The sequence below is a fragment of the Lottia gigantea genome (assembly GCF_000327385.1).
Source record: "Lottia gigantea unplaced genomic scaffold LOTGIsca_205, whole genome shotgun sequence".
NCBI classification, from domain to species: domain Eukaryota; kingdom Metazoa; phylum Mollusca; class Gastropoda; family Lottiidae; genus Lottia; species Lottia gigantea.
The window spans coordinates 189,156-207,769 of record NW_008708430.1 but is presented as its reverse complement, the minus strand read 5'-3'; the positions used below and the strand labels follow the sequence as shown (position 1 = coordinate 207,769).

General features: G+C 32.1%; 3 protein-coding genes across 3 annotated transcripts; 2 read left to right on the top strand and 1 right to left on the bottom strand.

Moving 5' to 3' along the window:
- Positions 1 to 690: 690 nt before the first annotated feature.
- Positions 691 to 5,392, top strand: LOTGIDRAFT_143456 (hypothetical protein; the record flags this gene model as incomplete). The annotated part of the gene is made up of 7 exons (XM_009053952.1): positions 691 to 840; positions 1,464 to 1,528; positions 1,843 to 1,979; positions 2,766 to 2,918; positions 3,031 to 3,160; positions 3,506 to 3,640; positions 4,876 to 5,392. Coding segments are annotated over 7 exons (1,287 nt in total), but the record flags the coding sequence as incomplete, so codon positions are not given.
- Positions 5,393 to 11,452: 6,060 nt separating this feature from the next.
- LOTGIDRAFT_143457 (hypothetical protein) lies at positions 11,453 to 13,246 on the bottom strand (the record flags this gene model as incomplete). The annotated part of the gene is made up of 4 exons (XM_009053951.1): positions 11,453 to 11,682; positions 11,936 to 12,064; positions 12,285 to 12,633; positions 12,956 to 13,246. Coding segments are annotated over 4 exons (999 nt in total), but the record flags the coding sequence as incomplete, so codon positions are not given.
- A 924-nt stretch (positions 13,247 to 14,170) lies between these two features.
- LOTGIDRAFT_226820 (hypothetical protein) lies at positions 14,171 to 16,806 on the top strand. The gene is made up of 6 exons (XM_009053950.1): positions 14,171 to 14,373; positions 14,627 to 14,922; positions 15,204 to 15,552; positions 15,761 to 15,880; positions 16,121 to 16,348; positions 16,758 to 16,806. Coding segments are annotated over exons 1-6 (1,044 nt in total). The 5' UTR covers positions 14,171 to 14,324; the 3' UTR covers positions 16,760 to 16,806.
- The last annotated feature ends 1,808 nt before the right edge of the window (positions 16,807 to 18,614 follow it).

The window sequence follows — 18,614 nt, the reverse complement described above, 5'->3', positions numbered from 1 at the left end:
CCATTTTAATGTGACCTATTTACCTTGTGACCATTTTACTGTAATCCCTTGTGGTCATTTTAGTGTGATCCATTTACCTTGTGGCCATTTTACTGTAATCCATTACCTTGTGGTCATTTTACTGTATCCATTTACCTCGTGGTTATTTTACTGTAATCCATTTACCTTGTGGTCATTTTACTGTAATCCATTTGCCTTGTGGTCATTTTACTGTATCCATTTACCTCGTGGTTATTTTACTGTAATCCATTTACCTTGTGGTCATTTTACTGTTATCCATTTGCCTTGTGGTCATTTTACTGTAATCCATTTACCTTGTGGTCATTTTACTGTAATCCATTTACCTTGTGGTCATTTTACTGTAAACCATTTACCTTGTGACCATATTACTGTGATCCATTTACCTTGTGGTCATTTTACTGTAAACCATTTACCTTGTGACCATATTACTGTGATCCATTTACCTTGTGGTCATTTTACTGTAATCTATTTACCTTGTGGTCATTTTACTGTAATCTATTTACCTTGTGGTCATTTTACTTTAATCCATTTACCTTGTGGTCATTTTACTGTAATCCATTTACCTTGTGGTCATTTTACTGTAATCCATTTACCTTGTGGTCATTTTACTGTGACCTATTTACCTTGTGGTCATTTACAGTGCCCAAATTTCATATTGAATATATTACAGTTTATACACCTGATGAATGGGAGATAGAACGAGATAAAATTGAATTATTGGATAAAAGGTTAGGGAAAGGATCATTTGGAATGGTATGGGAAGGTTTTGCCAAAGGCATTTTACCATCACAAAAAGAACCCATAAGAGTTGCTGTAAAGGTAATTAAAATGCATGTCTAAAACAAACAGTATTATGAGCTTAAGAGGTATATCGAGGCCCTGTGTGCTATAGGGTGAAATATACCTCAGTTATACTAAATGACTAAAAGCAAGACTCAAGCTGCCATCTTGTTCAGGTAGCTGAATTTAAAGGAGAACAGTCGGCATTTTCCGGGATTGATTTGGGTCTTTATTGTGCATTAATAGTCTTAAGAAGTACTAAAACACACAAAAATCGCATAATCCCTTCAAATATACCTCAAATTAGAAATTTCACTGTCTGTTCCTTTAGATGTGTTTTCCTTCTATGGCATAGTCTCACTAAAACTTCGAGTGAAATTTTAACTTTCAAATAAGAATAATTATGGATACACATGGATTTGAAGGCTCAAATTTCGACGATGAGCTGTGAACACTATTACTGTTTATGTAAGCTAAAAAAATTCCTGTTTCTGAAACTAAGGTATAATTGGTCGACGGGATAGTTAATGTGCTCTTTTAAATGTATTTTTAAATGTCCCTTACAGGTGCTCCATCTTCTTAAATCATTAATTTTTGTACATTGAGCCTATTGCTTTAAATTCCAAATTATCATAATAATAAAAGATTTTTTCTTCTGATAGACTGTAAATGAAGATGCTGGTTTTTATGATAAAATGATATTTTTAAAAGAAGCTTCTACAATGAAGTAAGTACATCTAATCTGTCTCTAATAAGTTTATTGAATATAGATCTAAACCAGTGGTTCCCAACCTTCGCCCTTGTAGCAATCACTTGGACTTTTCACACCCCCAAAATTTGTTTCATCCATATTTCCAGCATGTTATTAGTGAGGTGCTCTCTCAACTCCTACACCAGTTGGCCACACCCGGACACCCTAGTCCCACACCCCTAGGGGATGAAAACACAAGTTGGGAACCAGGGGTCTAAACAGACTTAGTTTCTGGTAGATATATTGAAGAGTATGATATTATGTATTGTATTTTTGTCTGATAATTGCAGGGAGTTTAAATGTTATCATGTAGTTAGATTATTAGGAGTTGTATCTATAGGACAACCAGCATTAGTTATCATGGAACTAATGACAAAAGGAGATTTAAGAAAATATTTACATTCCCACAGACCAGATACTGAGGTAAGTAGTCTTATATAGCTATCAATCAACTATTGAAAATTATGAATAATAACCAAAATTTAATGTCATGATTTTTGATGTGATCGAGATTTTCCAGACTTAATTGAGGATAAGAAGGGGTGAGCATTATATTAGCAATTATATAGTATATAATCTAGATCTCAAAATCAAATGAAATTATGCATTAGGCCATTTCACCCAAATCCATTTGATCTGCTTAATATGTACATTAATTGATTATGCCATTTTGAAATACTCAAAGATTGCTTTGTGAAGGCATTGCCAAAGAATTATACTTAAAGATGGGTTTCCTTATTTTTTTTAAATGTGTCAAATTAAGCAAACTATTTGATTAATCTGTTTTTGTTAATGAATTATCATATCATTATGTTCTTTTTGCATATGATTAACCAATCGTAAATGTCCATGTATGTACAGTCTGGATAAACAAAAAAGACTTTTTGACCTTTCTTGATTGGTCACTCATTGGAATTCTGCTACTGGTATTTAGAACACCTCTACTTTCTATTCATATAATTATTAGCATTTTCATAAATGAAATTAAGGGAACCCATCTTTACCCTGAAATACTGAAGTAATATGTCATGTCATGTCACATGGCAATAGTCACTTCACTGACTGTTTGGGTGTACATAACATAATTATATGTCTGGTAGAGTACTACTTGTATTGAAAGGGTTATTTTAATAGTTGAAAAGCATATTGTAAGAATATGTACTAAACAATATCAAAATTGAATACTGAAGCATTTTATTTTTTCAGGAACCAGACAATAGTCCTCCACCTACTATAAAAGATATTTTACAGATGGTAGGAGAGATAGCAGATGGTATGGCGTATTTGGCAGATAAAAAATTTGTACATCGAGATTTAGCAGCCAGAAACTGTATGGTTTCAGAAAATAATGTTGTCAAAATAGGAGGTATACTTCATTTAGATTGAATCGGTTTTAATGCAGTACTGATAAAGTTAAAAAGATAATCAGATGCCAAAAAGGTAGATGAAAAACTCCATTCCATTCCATTTTGTTGTAGATTTTGGTATGACTAGAGATATTTATGAAACAGATTATTATAAAAAAGCTGGCAGAGGACTGCTACCTGTCAGATGGATGGCACCAGAATCTTTAAAAGATGGTTTATTTTCAACCATGTCAGATGTTTGGTAAGACATTTTTTTTTTTTTTGAGATTAGTCACTGCTTCGTCAACTTTGAGGTTAGAAGAGAGAAGCTTAGCAAAGGAATCTTGAGTTCAGAGTTCATTTTCCAAATAAAGAAAGCTTGAAAAATGTTTTGTGTGACTATTATCTATTTCATTAGAGTTGGCAGCAGTTACCTTGGAATGCAAGTTATGGTAAGCTTGTGTTTGCTACCCAAACTTCTGGAATCCCTTCATTCTGAGAAGTATGCTATATTGTTGTACTATGCTTCACCAGTTTGTCTTTTGACATTGGTTTTGCTTAGGATGTGTCAGCATATAGTGAAATGATGATTTTTTCCTTCACACAGGTCGCTGGGTGTTGTTTTATGGGAAATGGCTACATTAGCAGCACAACCCTATCAAGGTCTTTCAAATGAAGGAGTATTAAAATATGTTGTAAATGGTAATATTATGGATAAACCAGAAGGATGTCCCGATCAATTGTAAGTCTTCTAGTAAAGATTCTGGCACTGTTCTCACTTTTCTGAGCATATGCACTCACTATATGCACAAGCTATAAACATTTTGGATGAACTTTACTAAGCAGAAAATGCTAAAGATGGGGCCAAATGTGTCAATCAAATAAAAAAGGGTGGGTTTAAATAACTACTATTCTATTCTGATTCATTAACTTAGAAAATGGTTTCTTGAGTTATGACACTTTTGTACAAATATTTGGAACATGAAAAACCATTTATCTTTTTGAATGATTTTAGCCTAGAGCCCTTTCATACCATTTATAAATAGATTTTGTTTGCGCATGTAAATAAGACATCTCTAAAATGTTTTCATTGCACAAAATGTGAAAGCAAAATGGAAGAGAAATTAGCTATCATGTAACTTCATTTTGGTCAGTGATGTTGTAACAGACTGATTGATCTTGGTTTTGTTCACTTCCCATGTAAAACATGACTGGACAAATTTACATGCTGACATAGTCCTCTCTCATTCTCCCAAATTAATACATACAAAGACATATAAATGTATTATAACTTGATGTCATGTCCTGAAGTACCTGAAAATAGATTAAGTGCAAGTATAGAAAATGTCTTTCAGAACTTATAATGTAAAGTACACAAAAAAGAACTTTAAAACTTTTGATATCTTATCATCATGTACACAGAGTACAGTACATTATTGTATGTCATGTACATGAAATAAAAAATATGTAGAAAGTCCTGTATTGTAATTTGATGATTGTAATGCCTTAAGTTGAGCTCAAGTATGAGGATTAAGTACCAATGTAAGAAAGTACATGTTGTAACATAATGTTACATGTATAAGATGTAAGATTATAAGAAAGTACAAGTTATAAAGATGTTAAGTACTTGGATTTAGAAAGTACATGTTGTAACATAATGTCAAATATATGAAGTATATAATTTTAAGTAAAGGAGTTTAAAAAGTGTACTTGAAGTATATGTACATGTAGGTACAAGTTTTGATGTACAAAGTACATAGAAACTACATTTCCATATTGAAATCAAGTACATGAAGTCAGATGAAGTGCAAGAAAGTACATATAACTTTATATCAAGCATAAGTACTTTGAGTAAGTACAAATAATGAAAGAACTGTGCAAAGTAGTACTTACTGTCTTAAAAAAGTACATGTTTTAATTCTCTCACTAACTGATTTTGTACCATGTAACTAATCCTATGCTAATGTCTCTATTTAGGTATGAAATAATGAAATGTTGTTGGAGATATAAACATAAAGAACGACCGACATTTAAAGAAATTATAGAAATGATTATACCAAATTTAGATCCCAGTTTTAAAGATGTATCGTACTTCTTTAGTGACGAAAATACAAAAGATGGACGGGAACTTGTATATATTGAGGAAGAACCTGCGTGTAATTTAGACAATCTGGAAGCTATAGCATATCCTCAAGATTTAGATGATTCTGTTGAATATGATACTCATGACGAATCAACTATACCATTTATAGAACATCATACCGACCGGCTGCACAATCAGCCACGTTCTAGTGTGTTACATTTGAATAATTCAGAGCCTTGTGAATGTGTTATGTTAGAAGAACTGAATAGTGATGGACATCGTATTACTGATAGACAAAATAACTGTAACCATGCCGACAGTAAGGAAAGCAGTAAATCTAGTAATGAAAGTAATAGAAATGGCTTGTTAAATAGACATGTATATAGATTGCCTCATACATCGTCCTGCTAGCATCAAATACATTAAAGGGATATGGTTGGTTAAATATTTGCTTTCTGTGGGTAAAAGGGCTCAATTCAGGTTTCTCTGGCACTAAATTAGACTAATTCACATTAATTGGTAAAAACTACGACCTTTGTTAAAACTAACACATTATTTGTTTTGAATTGTTGGAGAGTCTAGTAAGATTTTGATTTTGAAAAGTGTTACAGATAGCTGAAATTGAACTCTATCACCTTGAAAAGCAAATATTTTCATGGAACCTTAGCGGTGTAATTTTTAAACTTCGAAATCATTATTAAATTGTCAATAAAATGCGCCAAAATACATCTGAAATTTGATTTAAATTTAACTTAATATATCTCATATCATTTGAAAATTATATAAGGATCTCTGAAATCCATACAAAACAATGCACTGAATTGACATTTGAAAGTAAGCTTTCAGTGAAAATAACACAGAAAAGACAATGTTTTCAATGAAATCAGGACTATATTCATGTCCAATAACAAAAAATGCCTGGTGTACATTTATTACTGTTCATTTGTTTTGTACTTGTGTGTTTTCATTTAAAATCTAGTTCCATTTGACCAAAGATGATATCAGAGGTAATAAGACTCTGTTCACACTGTTGCTGAAAAAAGAGATTCCAAAAATTTTAAACCTTTGCGTATGCATGGGTGACTTATTGCTTCTGTTTGCACTATTTTGATTCCCTTATTTTGTCTGTGGTTCCTGTAATTTCAAGCAGACTTAAAGATAGATTATGACGTTCAAAGTTACTATTTTAACCAAATAGTACGTGTGATGTTATACTCAATTTATTTGGGGAACAAGAATCAGACTTCTAAGAGGAAATTAAAATGGTGCAAATAGAAGGTGTATGTGTCCCTGATACACATATTAAGACTTCAAATTTGCCAAAAGTACAATACAGGCATAGAATTCCATATTAATAGATTTTCATGACATTTAGAAATCACCCACGCTTTCATCCACATGCTACAATCCCAAAAAACAAAGTCAAAATAACATATTTAATCTATATTTTTATAAGATATTGAAGGGCTGCATTAATTCATGAGGAAAAAATGACATTTAGGAACTTATCATGAATATCATAATGTTGTTTGTTATCTTGACAGATATCTTAAAATTATAACATTATATAGACAATTGTTATGATGTTTCTGACAAGAAGGAAATATCATAATATTGTTTGTTTATATATTTCATCTTGACAGATATATCAAAATTATAATATTATATAGACAATTGTTATGATGTTTCTGACAAGAAGGAAATATAATATTGTTTGTTTTTATATTTCATCTTGACAGATATATCAAAATTATAATATTATAAAGACAATTGTTATGATGTTTCTGACAAGAAGGAAATATAATATTGTTTGTTTTTATATTTCATCTTGACAGATATATCAAAATTATAATATTATAAAGACAACTGTTATGATGTTTCTGACAAGAAGGAAATATAATAATATTGTTTGTTTATATATTTCATCTTGACAGATATCTTAAAATTATAATATTATAAAGACAAGTGTTATGATGTTTCTGACAAGAAGGAAATATAATAATATTGTTTGTTTTTATATTTCATCATGTCAGATATCTTAAAATTATAATTTTAAGATAAATGTTATGATATTTTTGACAAAAAGGTATAATGATATTTGTTTTATATTGCATCAATATTGACAGTTCCTTCTTGTCATAAATGTCATAAAAATTGTTGGTTTTTTTTATCATATATCTTGACAGGTAGCTTAAGATTATGATGATAATAATTACAATATAATGACGTTTCTGACACCAAATCTCAGAGTTTATTTTGTCCTTACAACGAAATTAAATAATAACATATACTTATAGAAGCAGGTTTTGATTTCCAAATTATGTTTTTCGTAGTGTTTTTCGTTTTTGAAAATTCATTACATTAATTCTTGTTTGAATTTGACACCGAATAGTAAATAACGATCTAAATTGTTGCAGCCCTTCGAAACTCTGAAATAGTGTTTTTTTGAATGTATGTGTATATACTATTTGTTTTTTATGTTGGTATATTTGAGTAATATTCAAATATTTTTAAATTTGTTTTGTTATCATGGTTTTTATATATAAAAAGACATTGCTGGTCTCAAAAATTTTTTTAGCACAAACTTTGAAAGTAATATAATTTGCGCTCAGTGGTTGTGTCTGCTGCTAAAAAAAACGATACGTTATTTTCTGGTAATGTTAAACAGAATCTAGATAAATCTATATCATACCCAAAAACAAACTTAAAGGGATTTTAAAGAGGTTTTCTACTTTTGTAAAACTGTATAGGGGACACTGATCAATTTGCACTATTCTAGGTTATGACGTTGGTCATATAGATTTATTTAGATTATATCAGAGAAAAGTAATTCTAGTCAAAATCATACCAGCCTGAGTCATACAAAGATATTCATGCACATCTCGGTGTGATTCAAAAAATCAACACAAACAACTCATTTTATTAGGAGGTAGGATACTATTTATTCTATCTTAAATCAAATAGAATGCTCTTGTTTATGATTTGAAAGAGACCATGTGCAATCATATCTTTGTTAGACGGAAGTTGAGTGATAAATTGTGTTATAAGCTATGGTTGTCATTATTTTTATACGCCCACATGAATATGTGAAGTTGTTTTTTTGCCCTTGATTAGAGCTGTGTGATTTAATTGTTTGTTGTATTTGGGTTATTGATATTGATTTTAAAAAATTTTGTGGAATTACTCAGCATGAATAATTTCTTCAATATGAGAAAATTCGCTTTAGTCACTAAAGACTGTTTTATTTTTTCTGACAGCTGCCAGTGGGCGTATGTTACCTTGCAACGCAAGCTTTCTTTACCAACATATCAAGGGTTTTGTATGAGTTCTTTCAGTTCAATATATTCCTTCTTTAGTCAAGCAAACATTTGTACAGATCTAGATCTGATTCAAACATAAAAACATACACGTAATGCTTTAAGTTTTATGAAGAATAATTACTGGTAGTAATAATGAACACAATATATTTTTTTTAAGTTCTAATTATTCTACCTACTCTCTGACTACATTGAGCTTTTGAATTGAATTTTTTCTCTCATTTCATAAATAATCCAAATAAAATTTTCTATTTTATGCCATTTGTCTTGGAAAGTATTTGGGTATATAGAAATATAAGATTCAGTGATTTTACATAGACACACATACCTTCAAGAAAATTCATGTGAAAAAGAAGTACTTTTTGGACGTATATATATGAAAATTATTACCAAATTCAATTCAAAAATCAGTGTAGTCAGAGAGTAGATATAATATTTGGATGTGCACAATTTCATTTTTTTGTTCGACTATATACATCTGATAAAAATGCCCACTCAATTTTGTATTATGTATTCATTTTCATATTTTATGTATATTTTTATGATTTGTTGAATATTTTAGAGACTTAGAAATTTCCACATGTGAAGTCACAATGGAAAAAAAATGTATCTAGACCTACTGCCAGTTTCTTCATCCCAAATTTTCCATCATCTGGTTTTTCCACTCAAATTGATTTTAAATTTAATTTTCTTACTGAAATGCTTTATTGAATCAAACTACAGAATTCATCTTAGTTTTCTTAGATTAAGATAAGATCTGACCTGAGACATTGTTCTCTCTCACTCCCGGTGATTTATTTATACTTAAGGGTTGAGTGTTTTATAACATTCTTATGTTGGTTAAGAACAATTGTAGGCCTAACTTAGTGAACTATGAGAATTTGGAATTTCTAAAATAAAATCAAGCTTAAAGCCCATTTCTCAACATAAAAAAGCTAGAAAAACTTCCAACAAACCCTGAAAGACTTATCAAAATGTTTACTTAGTATGTAGTTGTACATATGATTTTCTCCATACGAAATCAAAGAATTAGGTAACCAATTTTTAAGTCAAGTCATGTTTCATTACTGAATGTAATGTACAGTGTTTCAGATAACTGTATTATATAGAGCTGTTTATTTGTTAAGGTTATATTTTTGTTAAGTCATTTGAAGTTTAAGCGAAAAAATATGTTTGTATTTTTAGTACGAACTACAAATTTGAGAGAAAAGCAATAATATAATTTGCTGCTATTTACAAATTTAGTGCCTTGTGGAAAGTGGTTTTGTCATAATATGAAAATTTTTGGAAAAACTTCATTAAAATTAATTAACATCTGTTTGACTGATAATAAGACACAGGGTTGTGAGTATAAACTTTACTAAAGAATTATAAAATGGATTGCCCTTAATGATAAAAACCATAAAATATGAATGTTAAGAAGATATCTAGCACACACAGTCTTACAAGACAAAACAGGGGCACCATATTTTAAAGCAAACACATAAAAACAAACTTTTAAAATTGGTTTTCAAACATTTTGTAATCATGTTGCACTTTGTTTTTGCACAAATAGTTTTATTAACTGACATTATCAATATTTTTTATTTTATATTTTGATATTGTGAATTCACATTTACCTCAAAGTGACCCCAATAATACAGATGCTGTTTAAACCGTTCTAACCTCAAGGTAATTTCATCTAATAATATGACAGGTGTAAATATTCATCCGGAAGCTGTTGGTTTTTTTTTTAATTTTAATCTTTTTGTATTAAATTTTAGATTATTACTTTGTTATATATGTATGATTAAAATCTAAAAGTCATGTTAGATTTTTAATTAATTGTTACATGTTCATATAAGGTCTAAAAATTTGTAACATGTTCATATGAGGTCTAAAAGTCAAGTTAGATTTTTGATTAATTGTTACATGTTCATATAAGGTCTTAAAGTCAATTTAGATTTTTAATTAATTGTTACATGTTCATATAAGGCCTAAAAATTTGTAACATGTTCATATGAGGTCTAAAAGTCAAGTTAGATTTTTAATTGATTGTTACATGTCCATTTAAGGTATAAAAGTTATACTAGGTTTTAACTTATTTGTTAGATTACTATAACTTGTGCTAGGTGTTTTTTTTAATTAAGAGGTAGGTTTCAAAATTCAGTTTAAAGTTAGAATTGAGTTGCAAACATTGCTTAAAAACCCATGACAGGTTGTGTTTTCTTAGAAATCAGTTCAATTTAAAAAAAAAAAAAACTCAATGTTTAAATATGTGTTGCTTTTAATTCTTACTCTAGCTTTAAACTTTTGTGAGTTTGTTTTTAATTTAAACTCAAGCTTTAAAACATTTGTTAGGTTGCTTTTAATGTTAATTATTTTTTTTTCTTTATCTTGCATATTATCTTATTGAAGGTAACTCCCCCCCCCCCCCACCCTTTTCAGTCAGATATTCTATTTGAAATTTAATCACACCGTATTGGTAATTTAAGATGAAACAAATAATCAAAATTCCAATAATAAACAGAAGAAAATAAGACTTTATCCCATTGATTGAAATTGCTAATGTGAAGGACTTTGTATAATGGTCTCAATCCTTCTTGTAAGGATAATTGTATAAATCCACTCATGCCACATTATGTCCATAATATTCATGGTTAGTTTGTATGTATGTTTCTCAATGTAAATATGAAGGTGTGAATGGTAATTAGATATATTATATGAATGGTGAAATATGCTAAAAATGCAATACATATGCTTTAAGTTGGCTTTATATGAATCATGCTGTATTAAAAATGAAATAAAAAATTGAAACATTGGATCATAATTTTGGGGTATTTTTTTTAAGGGGGGTGGGTGGGGGTATGGGGGATGCAATAATGGACGATATTAGTTTAGGTACAATCAAACATTATCTGGTAAATTTTAATGCTTCTTGAAACTAAAATATTTCTCGATCTCACTACGTTTTGAAACTTTGCCCTGAAATAAAACATCAGAAAATATCAAAGGACACTCAAAATTCAAAAGAAAAAACATTTTTCGTGGCATGTTAACGATTTTTTCAGGTGATGAAGAATTTTAGAAGTGGAATTTGACATATTTTTCCTTATTTTTAAAGATCCAGGAACGACAGAATCAAATTTAGAGAAGATATGTCGGACCGACCGAATCAAATTATTGAAAATTGTCTGTAATGATTCCAATGACTTACACAGAATGGTTCGGTATCCTCAGTTTCCACACAAAACTTGCCGTGCTCTCCTGGGATAGAGTGGTAGCCCATTATAATGTCAACTCTCGGCCCTTCAGGACACACGTGTGCTTGATAGTTACATTTTGTTATAGAACTGGTAAAGTATTCTACAGCCCTCATATGGCTACATGCTACTTTGGTTATGTCTGAAATAACATGTAGAAATCTTAACAGTACAGCCTATGTAATTTGGTGTGTCATGGATACAGATAAAATTATATTTTGTTTTGTGCGTTTTCACATTTCACTTGCCTGTGATATTCACTGATGACGAATTAGAAATGAAAATGTGTTTCGCGCCATTCTTCTATCCTGCTGCTGAATCATTGTCCATGTCTTAAAATACGTTACTCTTAATCAAGATAGCGGGTAGGCCCATAAAATATTTCCCAAACCTACCCTCTAAGTTTCCTTTCAGTATGTCCCTTCTAAAGTTAAGTCTATTTTTGGAACACCCTGGCTGACTGATTCCACCATTAACATAAAAATCAACTGTACCGACTTGATACCTCGATTCCCCTCCGAAGTCTGAAATACAAAATGAATTCACAAATATTCCAGAAAATAGCGATAAACCAGTTTGACGTGTTGGTCATAATTAATTCGGCCTTTAAAAAATACCACCGATTTATGATAATTTGTTAACTTTCAAATGTTCTTTTCTGATCTCATTCAAACGACCACACTCTTCTAGTGTAATAAATTGTTTGTTAATTGGTTGGCTTGCACCTTTCACCCTTTAACTCACCTCCACGAATCAAACTTCCACAGTTTGTTCTAATGACGTCCACGTAAGCAGCGTCTTCTGGGTCCAACTTGACTCTCTTATCAACATTTTCAAATCCAAAACCACTAGGATCCAAACCAGTGATTCTTGGTATGCAGGAAATAGCTTCACCAATATAACCAGCCACTTGTGCACCAAGATCGTGCCCAATGATGTGAAACTGCGGGTATTTCACTTTACCAACGTAATGTAAACGTTTCAGTAAATACCCGGATACTGCCCCAACTACTCTGGTATTTGCTCCAGCCTTTAAATACCCAACAGCAGCACCCTTCCTCCAGTCTACAACTATAACATTAACTGTTTCAGTCTGAAAAAAACCCAAATTTTTTTGTAAACTTATTTTACCATTTATTCGCCAAAAAGTACTTTCTACACCTCAAAACGAAGCTGACCTGGCGTGTGTAAAGTGACACTTGCTCTGAAGGTTACTGAAACACTCTTTGACACAAAGTATTAGAGTGCTTGCCAATATATTATGAACTAATCTTAGAAATACATATAAACATCCATTCAATTACAATAGGAAGCAATGACTGGTACTGTTAAAGGACTGTAATTAAAAATCAAAAGGATTTCCTATCTTGGTGGTATGGAACATACAAAAAATAATATGATTCACAAAGATTTACCAGTTTTAACAATTCGTTTTTCATCTCTAATATCCAGTCACTCGATCCTCGATCACTAAACCCATGAATAATAAAAATTGTTTTAGATTCTGGAATAAATGGACTGAATCCGAGGGTCTTTTCGTTTATCTTCAGTGGTCGAAGCTCGACAGAAGTCTCCCGGTTCGATGTTGTATACAACAAGAATCTGATGTCCAGTTTCTGTGGTGAATCGGGTAAATTTCTTCGCATGTTGTTGAACGGTCTACCATTGCTGAAACACCCGAAGGGTTTATAGCAGACTTGCTTCCCTATGAAAAAGAAAAATATATTATTGAGAGTCGAAGATGGTCTTTTGGATGATTTGATCCTCACCAATGAAAAAAAGAATTATTTTATTATTTTACAGAGGTGAATTTTCAGTCAATGTATTAGTCATTTTCATGGGTAATTTCTAAAACGGAAACGTGTTCTATTCCAAATGTAAAATCATCACACCTTACAGTTCCAAAACATTCTAAGACAAAGGCATAAAATGAAAAAAAAAGAAAACATTTTGAATATTCAATTCTGAGCTCACTGTAGTCAGACAGTAGAAGCAGAGTATGGAAATGAAATGAATTGAATGGAGTTTTACGTCCTACTTTTCTTCTGTAGTATATGGAAGGTGATATAAATTATATTTGACAATATTGGATTCAAAAATGACAATTTCATTTCTGTTGGTGGTCCTTGCATAAACTATCCATACCTTGTACAAAGGTTAAACATATAATTGAAAGAATAAGTAAATTGGTAGAACACATTTTCGCAATTGCCAGTTGTTTTTACCCACGAGCTGCTTACACTCTAGGAGGAAATAGTCACGGGTCTGGCGTACTTGTTTCGAATGTACGGTAATATTATTTTACCCGAATCATGATCTGTTCTGAACAACATAAAATCAACACTGAAACTGCTGTGCGATCACTGTGCTTCTTAATCGTAATTTTCTTTTCGATTATCATTGTACGATGAGCAATATTTTTTTCAACAAATATAAATGTTAGTCTTTGGCCGAATCAAATTTTCAACAAATCATACACCTTGTGTGTGTCTTCGTGTGTGTGTCTTCGTATGTGTGTCGGGTACACTTATAGCCTCCATTTTAACCAATCTTATTCCCGAAAAAACTAAAAAACAACTGCTTACAAGTTGAAATTGTTGTAAAAAATATCTCATTTGGCAAAAACGTTTGTTTTTATGACGTGTATATAAGATAGTGCTTATCGTAAAATAGTTTCGTAAGATAATCTGTCTTGATTTCACGAAGATAAGGAAAAAAGGTTGGATAAATATCACATAAATCTTAGATAAGGTGCAGTTAATCGTCGCCTTTTGAACCTGTACCATGTTACTCAAGCTAAGCCTTGTTTTGGTTGTAATATTGCCTGCAAAAGGTAAGATTTTCATTTATACTTTTACAATTTATGGATAATCTTTATAAAACCGACTCATTAGCATCTGATGTCTTCAGACAGCTACTTATTTCTGCCAATCACACGGATTTTGAAGTACTTCACAAACAAATCCTTCCAGTCGGGAATACTAATTGACTTAGTTGACTTAGTGCGACTATAATAATTTGGTAAAACTAGGCACTTTCTGTGGGTGGAAATACATGTATTCATAATAATCTCATATCTTCTACAGCATGGTTATTTGGCTCAGAGAAATGTTATGGTTCGTATGGTTGTTTTGCCAACTCCAAACCTTATAACAACGCTAAAGGCAACGTACCCGACTCGCCCGAACACCAAAATATCCAGTTCCTGTTGTATACAAGGCACAATGCCCACACTGCCCAGGTCCTGAAACCACACGATCATGGAAGCATTCAGAAAAGTCACTTCAAGCACCATGCCAAAACCTTCCTGATCGTACATGGTTATACTGATAACGGAAAGACCAACTGGATTAAAACTATGACCGCTGAACTGCTGAAAAAGGTATTTATTTCTCTAAATAGTCTCACCAAACATCAGACCAAAACAGAAATACAAAATTAGGTATTTAAATCAGAAGATTTAGACCATAGTCCTGTCCCGGTAACCGCTCGCGAACCCCTTAGCGTGTACCTCAGGAATCTCTATCTGAAGATTGCGTCATCGGACCTTGTTGCTCCCCAATTGAAGGGTTGTCGTGAATGAGTGTTATCGGGTACAAGTATTCAAGAAAGTTTGAAACAAGGGCAGTAGGACATAAAGACATTTAATTTTGCTCGTTTCAGGAAGATGCTAACGTTATCGCCGTTGACTGGCAGACAGGAGCTGCACAAGTTAACTATTTTCAAGCAGCAGCCAATACGAGAGTAGTTGGGGCAGTAGCAGCTCAACTTATCAAAGATGTGCATTCAGTTGGCCAGACACCATATTCAAAATTTCACATTATTGGGCACAGTCTAGGGTCCCATATTGCAGGATATGCTGGAGAACGAGTTCACGGACTGGGTAGAATAACCGGATTGGATCCTGCTGGATTATGTTTTGAGAAGTTTGATATTAAAACCAGATTAGATCCATCAGATGCTTCCTATGTTGATGTAATACATACTGATGCTGAAACTTTGTTTCAACTTGGTGAGATTAAACCTTCCCAATTTAAACCTGATTTTCCCCAACCAGGCATGACATGAAGTCGTTCCAACTGTAAACTTAACTGGACTGTGCAGGTTGATGATCCTTCTACGGTTGAAATCGAACTGTTGGATCATAAAATATGCTTGAAAACGATTTTCCATGATATTGTTTGGGTGCTATGTTTCAATTAAATTATGTTATCTTTTAGCATTTGGTATGGCTAAAGCTATTGGGCACACTGATTATTATCCAAATGGTGGAAAGAATCAGCCTGGTTGTCCTCACATTGGAAATCATGCATTAGATTTGATAACTGGAAAAATCACACGTATGTTACTTTTCAAATGCTTTCTTTTTACTCAATAAATATTATGCACGCTTAAAAGAAGGATATCCTGTGTGTTTCTCAGGGTTCCAATTTCAAGTAATGAATGAATTCACATAACCCCTAAGTATCATTTATAGGCCTGAGATTTCCCAATAGTTGTCGGCCATTATGAGTTTCACGTGCATTAATTCCGAAATTCAGATTTTTTTGTGTATGTTTTTTTTTTAACCCTTTTTTCAGAATTATCCGGGGGTGTATCATGTAGTCATATGAGGGCTGTGGAATTCTTCATCTCGTCCATCAACTCTCATTGTAAATTTAACAGCCAGCCATGTACATCTGCATCACTGTTTAGTTCTGGACATTGTCGTAGTTGTGGACACGGCTGTTCTCAAATGGGTTATCATTCTTCATCTCATGACAGAGGGTCTTATTATCTGGCAACCACCTCCCACAGTCCATATTGTTGTAAGTGTGACAATTTAAACGTTATTGCTATATCTGTTACTTATACGAAAAATATACCCAATTGATTCCTTGGTAACAGAGTGGCATTAACGGTTCAACAAACAAAATTATATTAATTATTCTTGAGGAGCTTAAAAGTCACTAAGCAATTAAGTTTAGACTTTCGCGATTTATTCATTGAACATTAGCTCTTGTACGAACTACTTTGCTTTGGGTGGAAATGGGTTTAAAAGGATTGAGAAAGTAAATGCGTATCAAAAAGATCTTGGATGAGTTTGACATCGAATTCTCAATTTGCCGACAAACAGTTCTTGAGTTATCACCCTTGACCTAGTTATAATATTTTGAAATTAGCAGTTTTGTTTTTAATCAAATATCATAATTATTTCTACTGTTGTTTCTTTTTCAGAGCTCAACATAAACCAATTTTTCCCAACGAAACAAATAAATATTTAAATAAAATTCTTAGAGTGAACTCTTACAACCATGGATGTACATCTGGTTTTTATATATATGGACTATAATTATTTATTATAGTTGTCTGTTTCAAAATGACAATAACTGACGTCATTCTTCAACATGACTTACTCACGCTTCTAAATATTTCAACTTACCTGCTGGCTCTTCCCCTTCCTCGGCCGTGATATATGAATGAGATATCCTCACCTAACGGGTATGGACAGAATTGTCGGGAGAATGACACCTTTGTTCAGATATACTTATCAGAGATAGGTTAGATCTATGTCCAAATTAATTATTAGAGGTTAGACATATGTTCAATATACAGAGACAGATTAGAATATTAATAATAATTTTGTTTATCAATAGATGTCACAAAAAACATTACATAAAATATCTACAGATCCACCTATTCACAGATGAAGAGGTGCAGATGAAGCGAAACCTACAGAACTGATGAAGAACAGATGAAAAATGAAGAAAAGAAAATGACCAGATGAAGAGAGGGTCCTCAGATGAATGTCCAATAAAAAGAACCATGTCTACAGATGAAAAGCCGTCGGTATTTTCAAACAAAGTCATATAAGTATCTACTTTACCTTTTGACCAAAACAAAAATCAGGAAATCTGGTTCCCTTGGGATTGAATTTAAAGTGACCTTGCTTGCATTTGTATATCAGAGAAATATGACATAGTTATGATTTTAAAGGGATACTACCTGGTGTCATAACATAATCCTTTATAAACCGATAATCCTATCAAAAATAAGTAATTATTCAAAAGCAAAAAATGGTAAGAGATGTTAAAGAAATACTTGTAATTTTGGGGATAATTACTTAGTTTTATGGATTTATCGAATACTTATTCTTAGAGGAAGTATTTCATTAAAAATCGCAATTCATAAACGAATAAGCTGTTGTGTGGACTAAAAGATTTGAGCTACGGCTTAATTAAAATTTTTTCTATTATTTCAGATGAAGAGCTCGGAAGAAGATTGAGTTTCTGCATTGATTTGGTGTTTCTGCATTGATTTGGTGTTTCTGCATTGATTTGGTGTTTCTGCATTGATTTGGTGTTTCTACATTGATGTTGTGTTTCTGCAGTGATGTGTTTCTGTATTGATTCTGTGTTTCTATTGGTTCCTTTTGATTGGCTTTCTACTTGACCTGAAATAATCACCCTTCCTCATTATTCCATTTGGCCCGCTTTAAATGGGTATGGATAATCCGGAAAAATCAATTCCGAGAGGTTCAACTGATAAGGTAGGATCCTTGAGAACCTTAGTTGTTATCCTTTTCATTAGTAGGCCTACTAACATTTTGATTGGCTTTCTGCTTTTTAGCTCCGAAACTCAGCTATTTTGCTTTCGTTTGATGTTTCTGCATCTCCCAATCTAAACCGGAAAATCAAACCAAACCAACAACTACCATTCGACTTAATTCAACAAGAATAATCATGATCATGTTGAAGTTTAGAAGAATGAAGGAGGTGTAACTCTAATGTTATCAAAAGCAAGTTGCCATGTCATTCGACCCGATCAGTACTGAAAATTTCTCAACTATTAAACCAACGGTACCAAACCATCTAATTGATCCTTCTGTCACAACCTTGGAGTATAGATTAACTATACTCCTAGATCACAAGTATCAACGAATAAATGTATTCTTGCTTTTTGATTGTGTTTCTGCTTTTGAAATATTTCATTTCGTTTTAGTTCATCTTCCGAAGATAAGGCAAAAATGGCAGTTAGGTCATGAAAAGTGAATGAGGTCAAAGGTTTAAAATGGGGTACGAGGCCAAATAAGGT

What these genes read in the sequence shown, in the direction of transcription:
- LOTGIDRAFT_226820 (XM_009053950.1), top strand. Translation starts at nt 14,325, where the DNA reads ATGTTACTCAAGCTAAGCCTTGTTTTGGTTGTAATATTGCCTGCAAAA. An exon ending in CCGCTGAACTGCTGAAAAAG is followed by an intron (nt 14,923 to 15,203) that starts GTATTTATTTCT and finishes TGCTCGTTTCAG; the next exon opens with GAAGATGCTAACGTTATCGC. An exon ending in TGAAACTTTGTTTCAACTTG is followed by an intron (nt 15,553 to 15,760) that starts GTGAGATTAAAC and finishes GTTATCTTTTAG; the next exon opens with CATTTGGTATGGCTAAAGCT.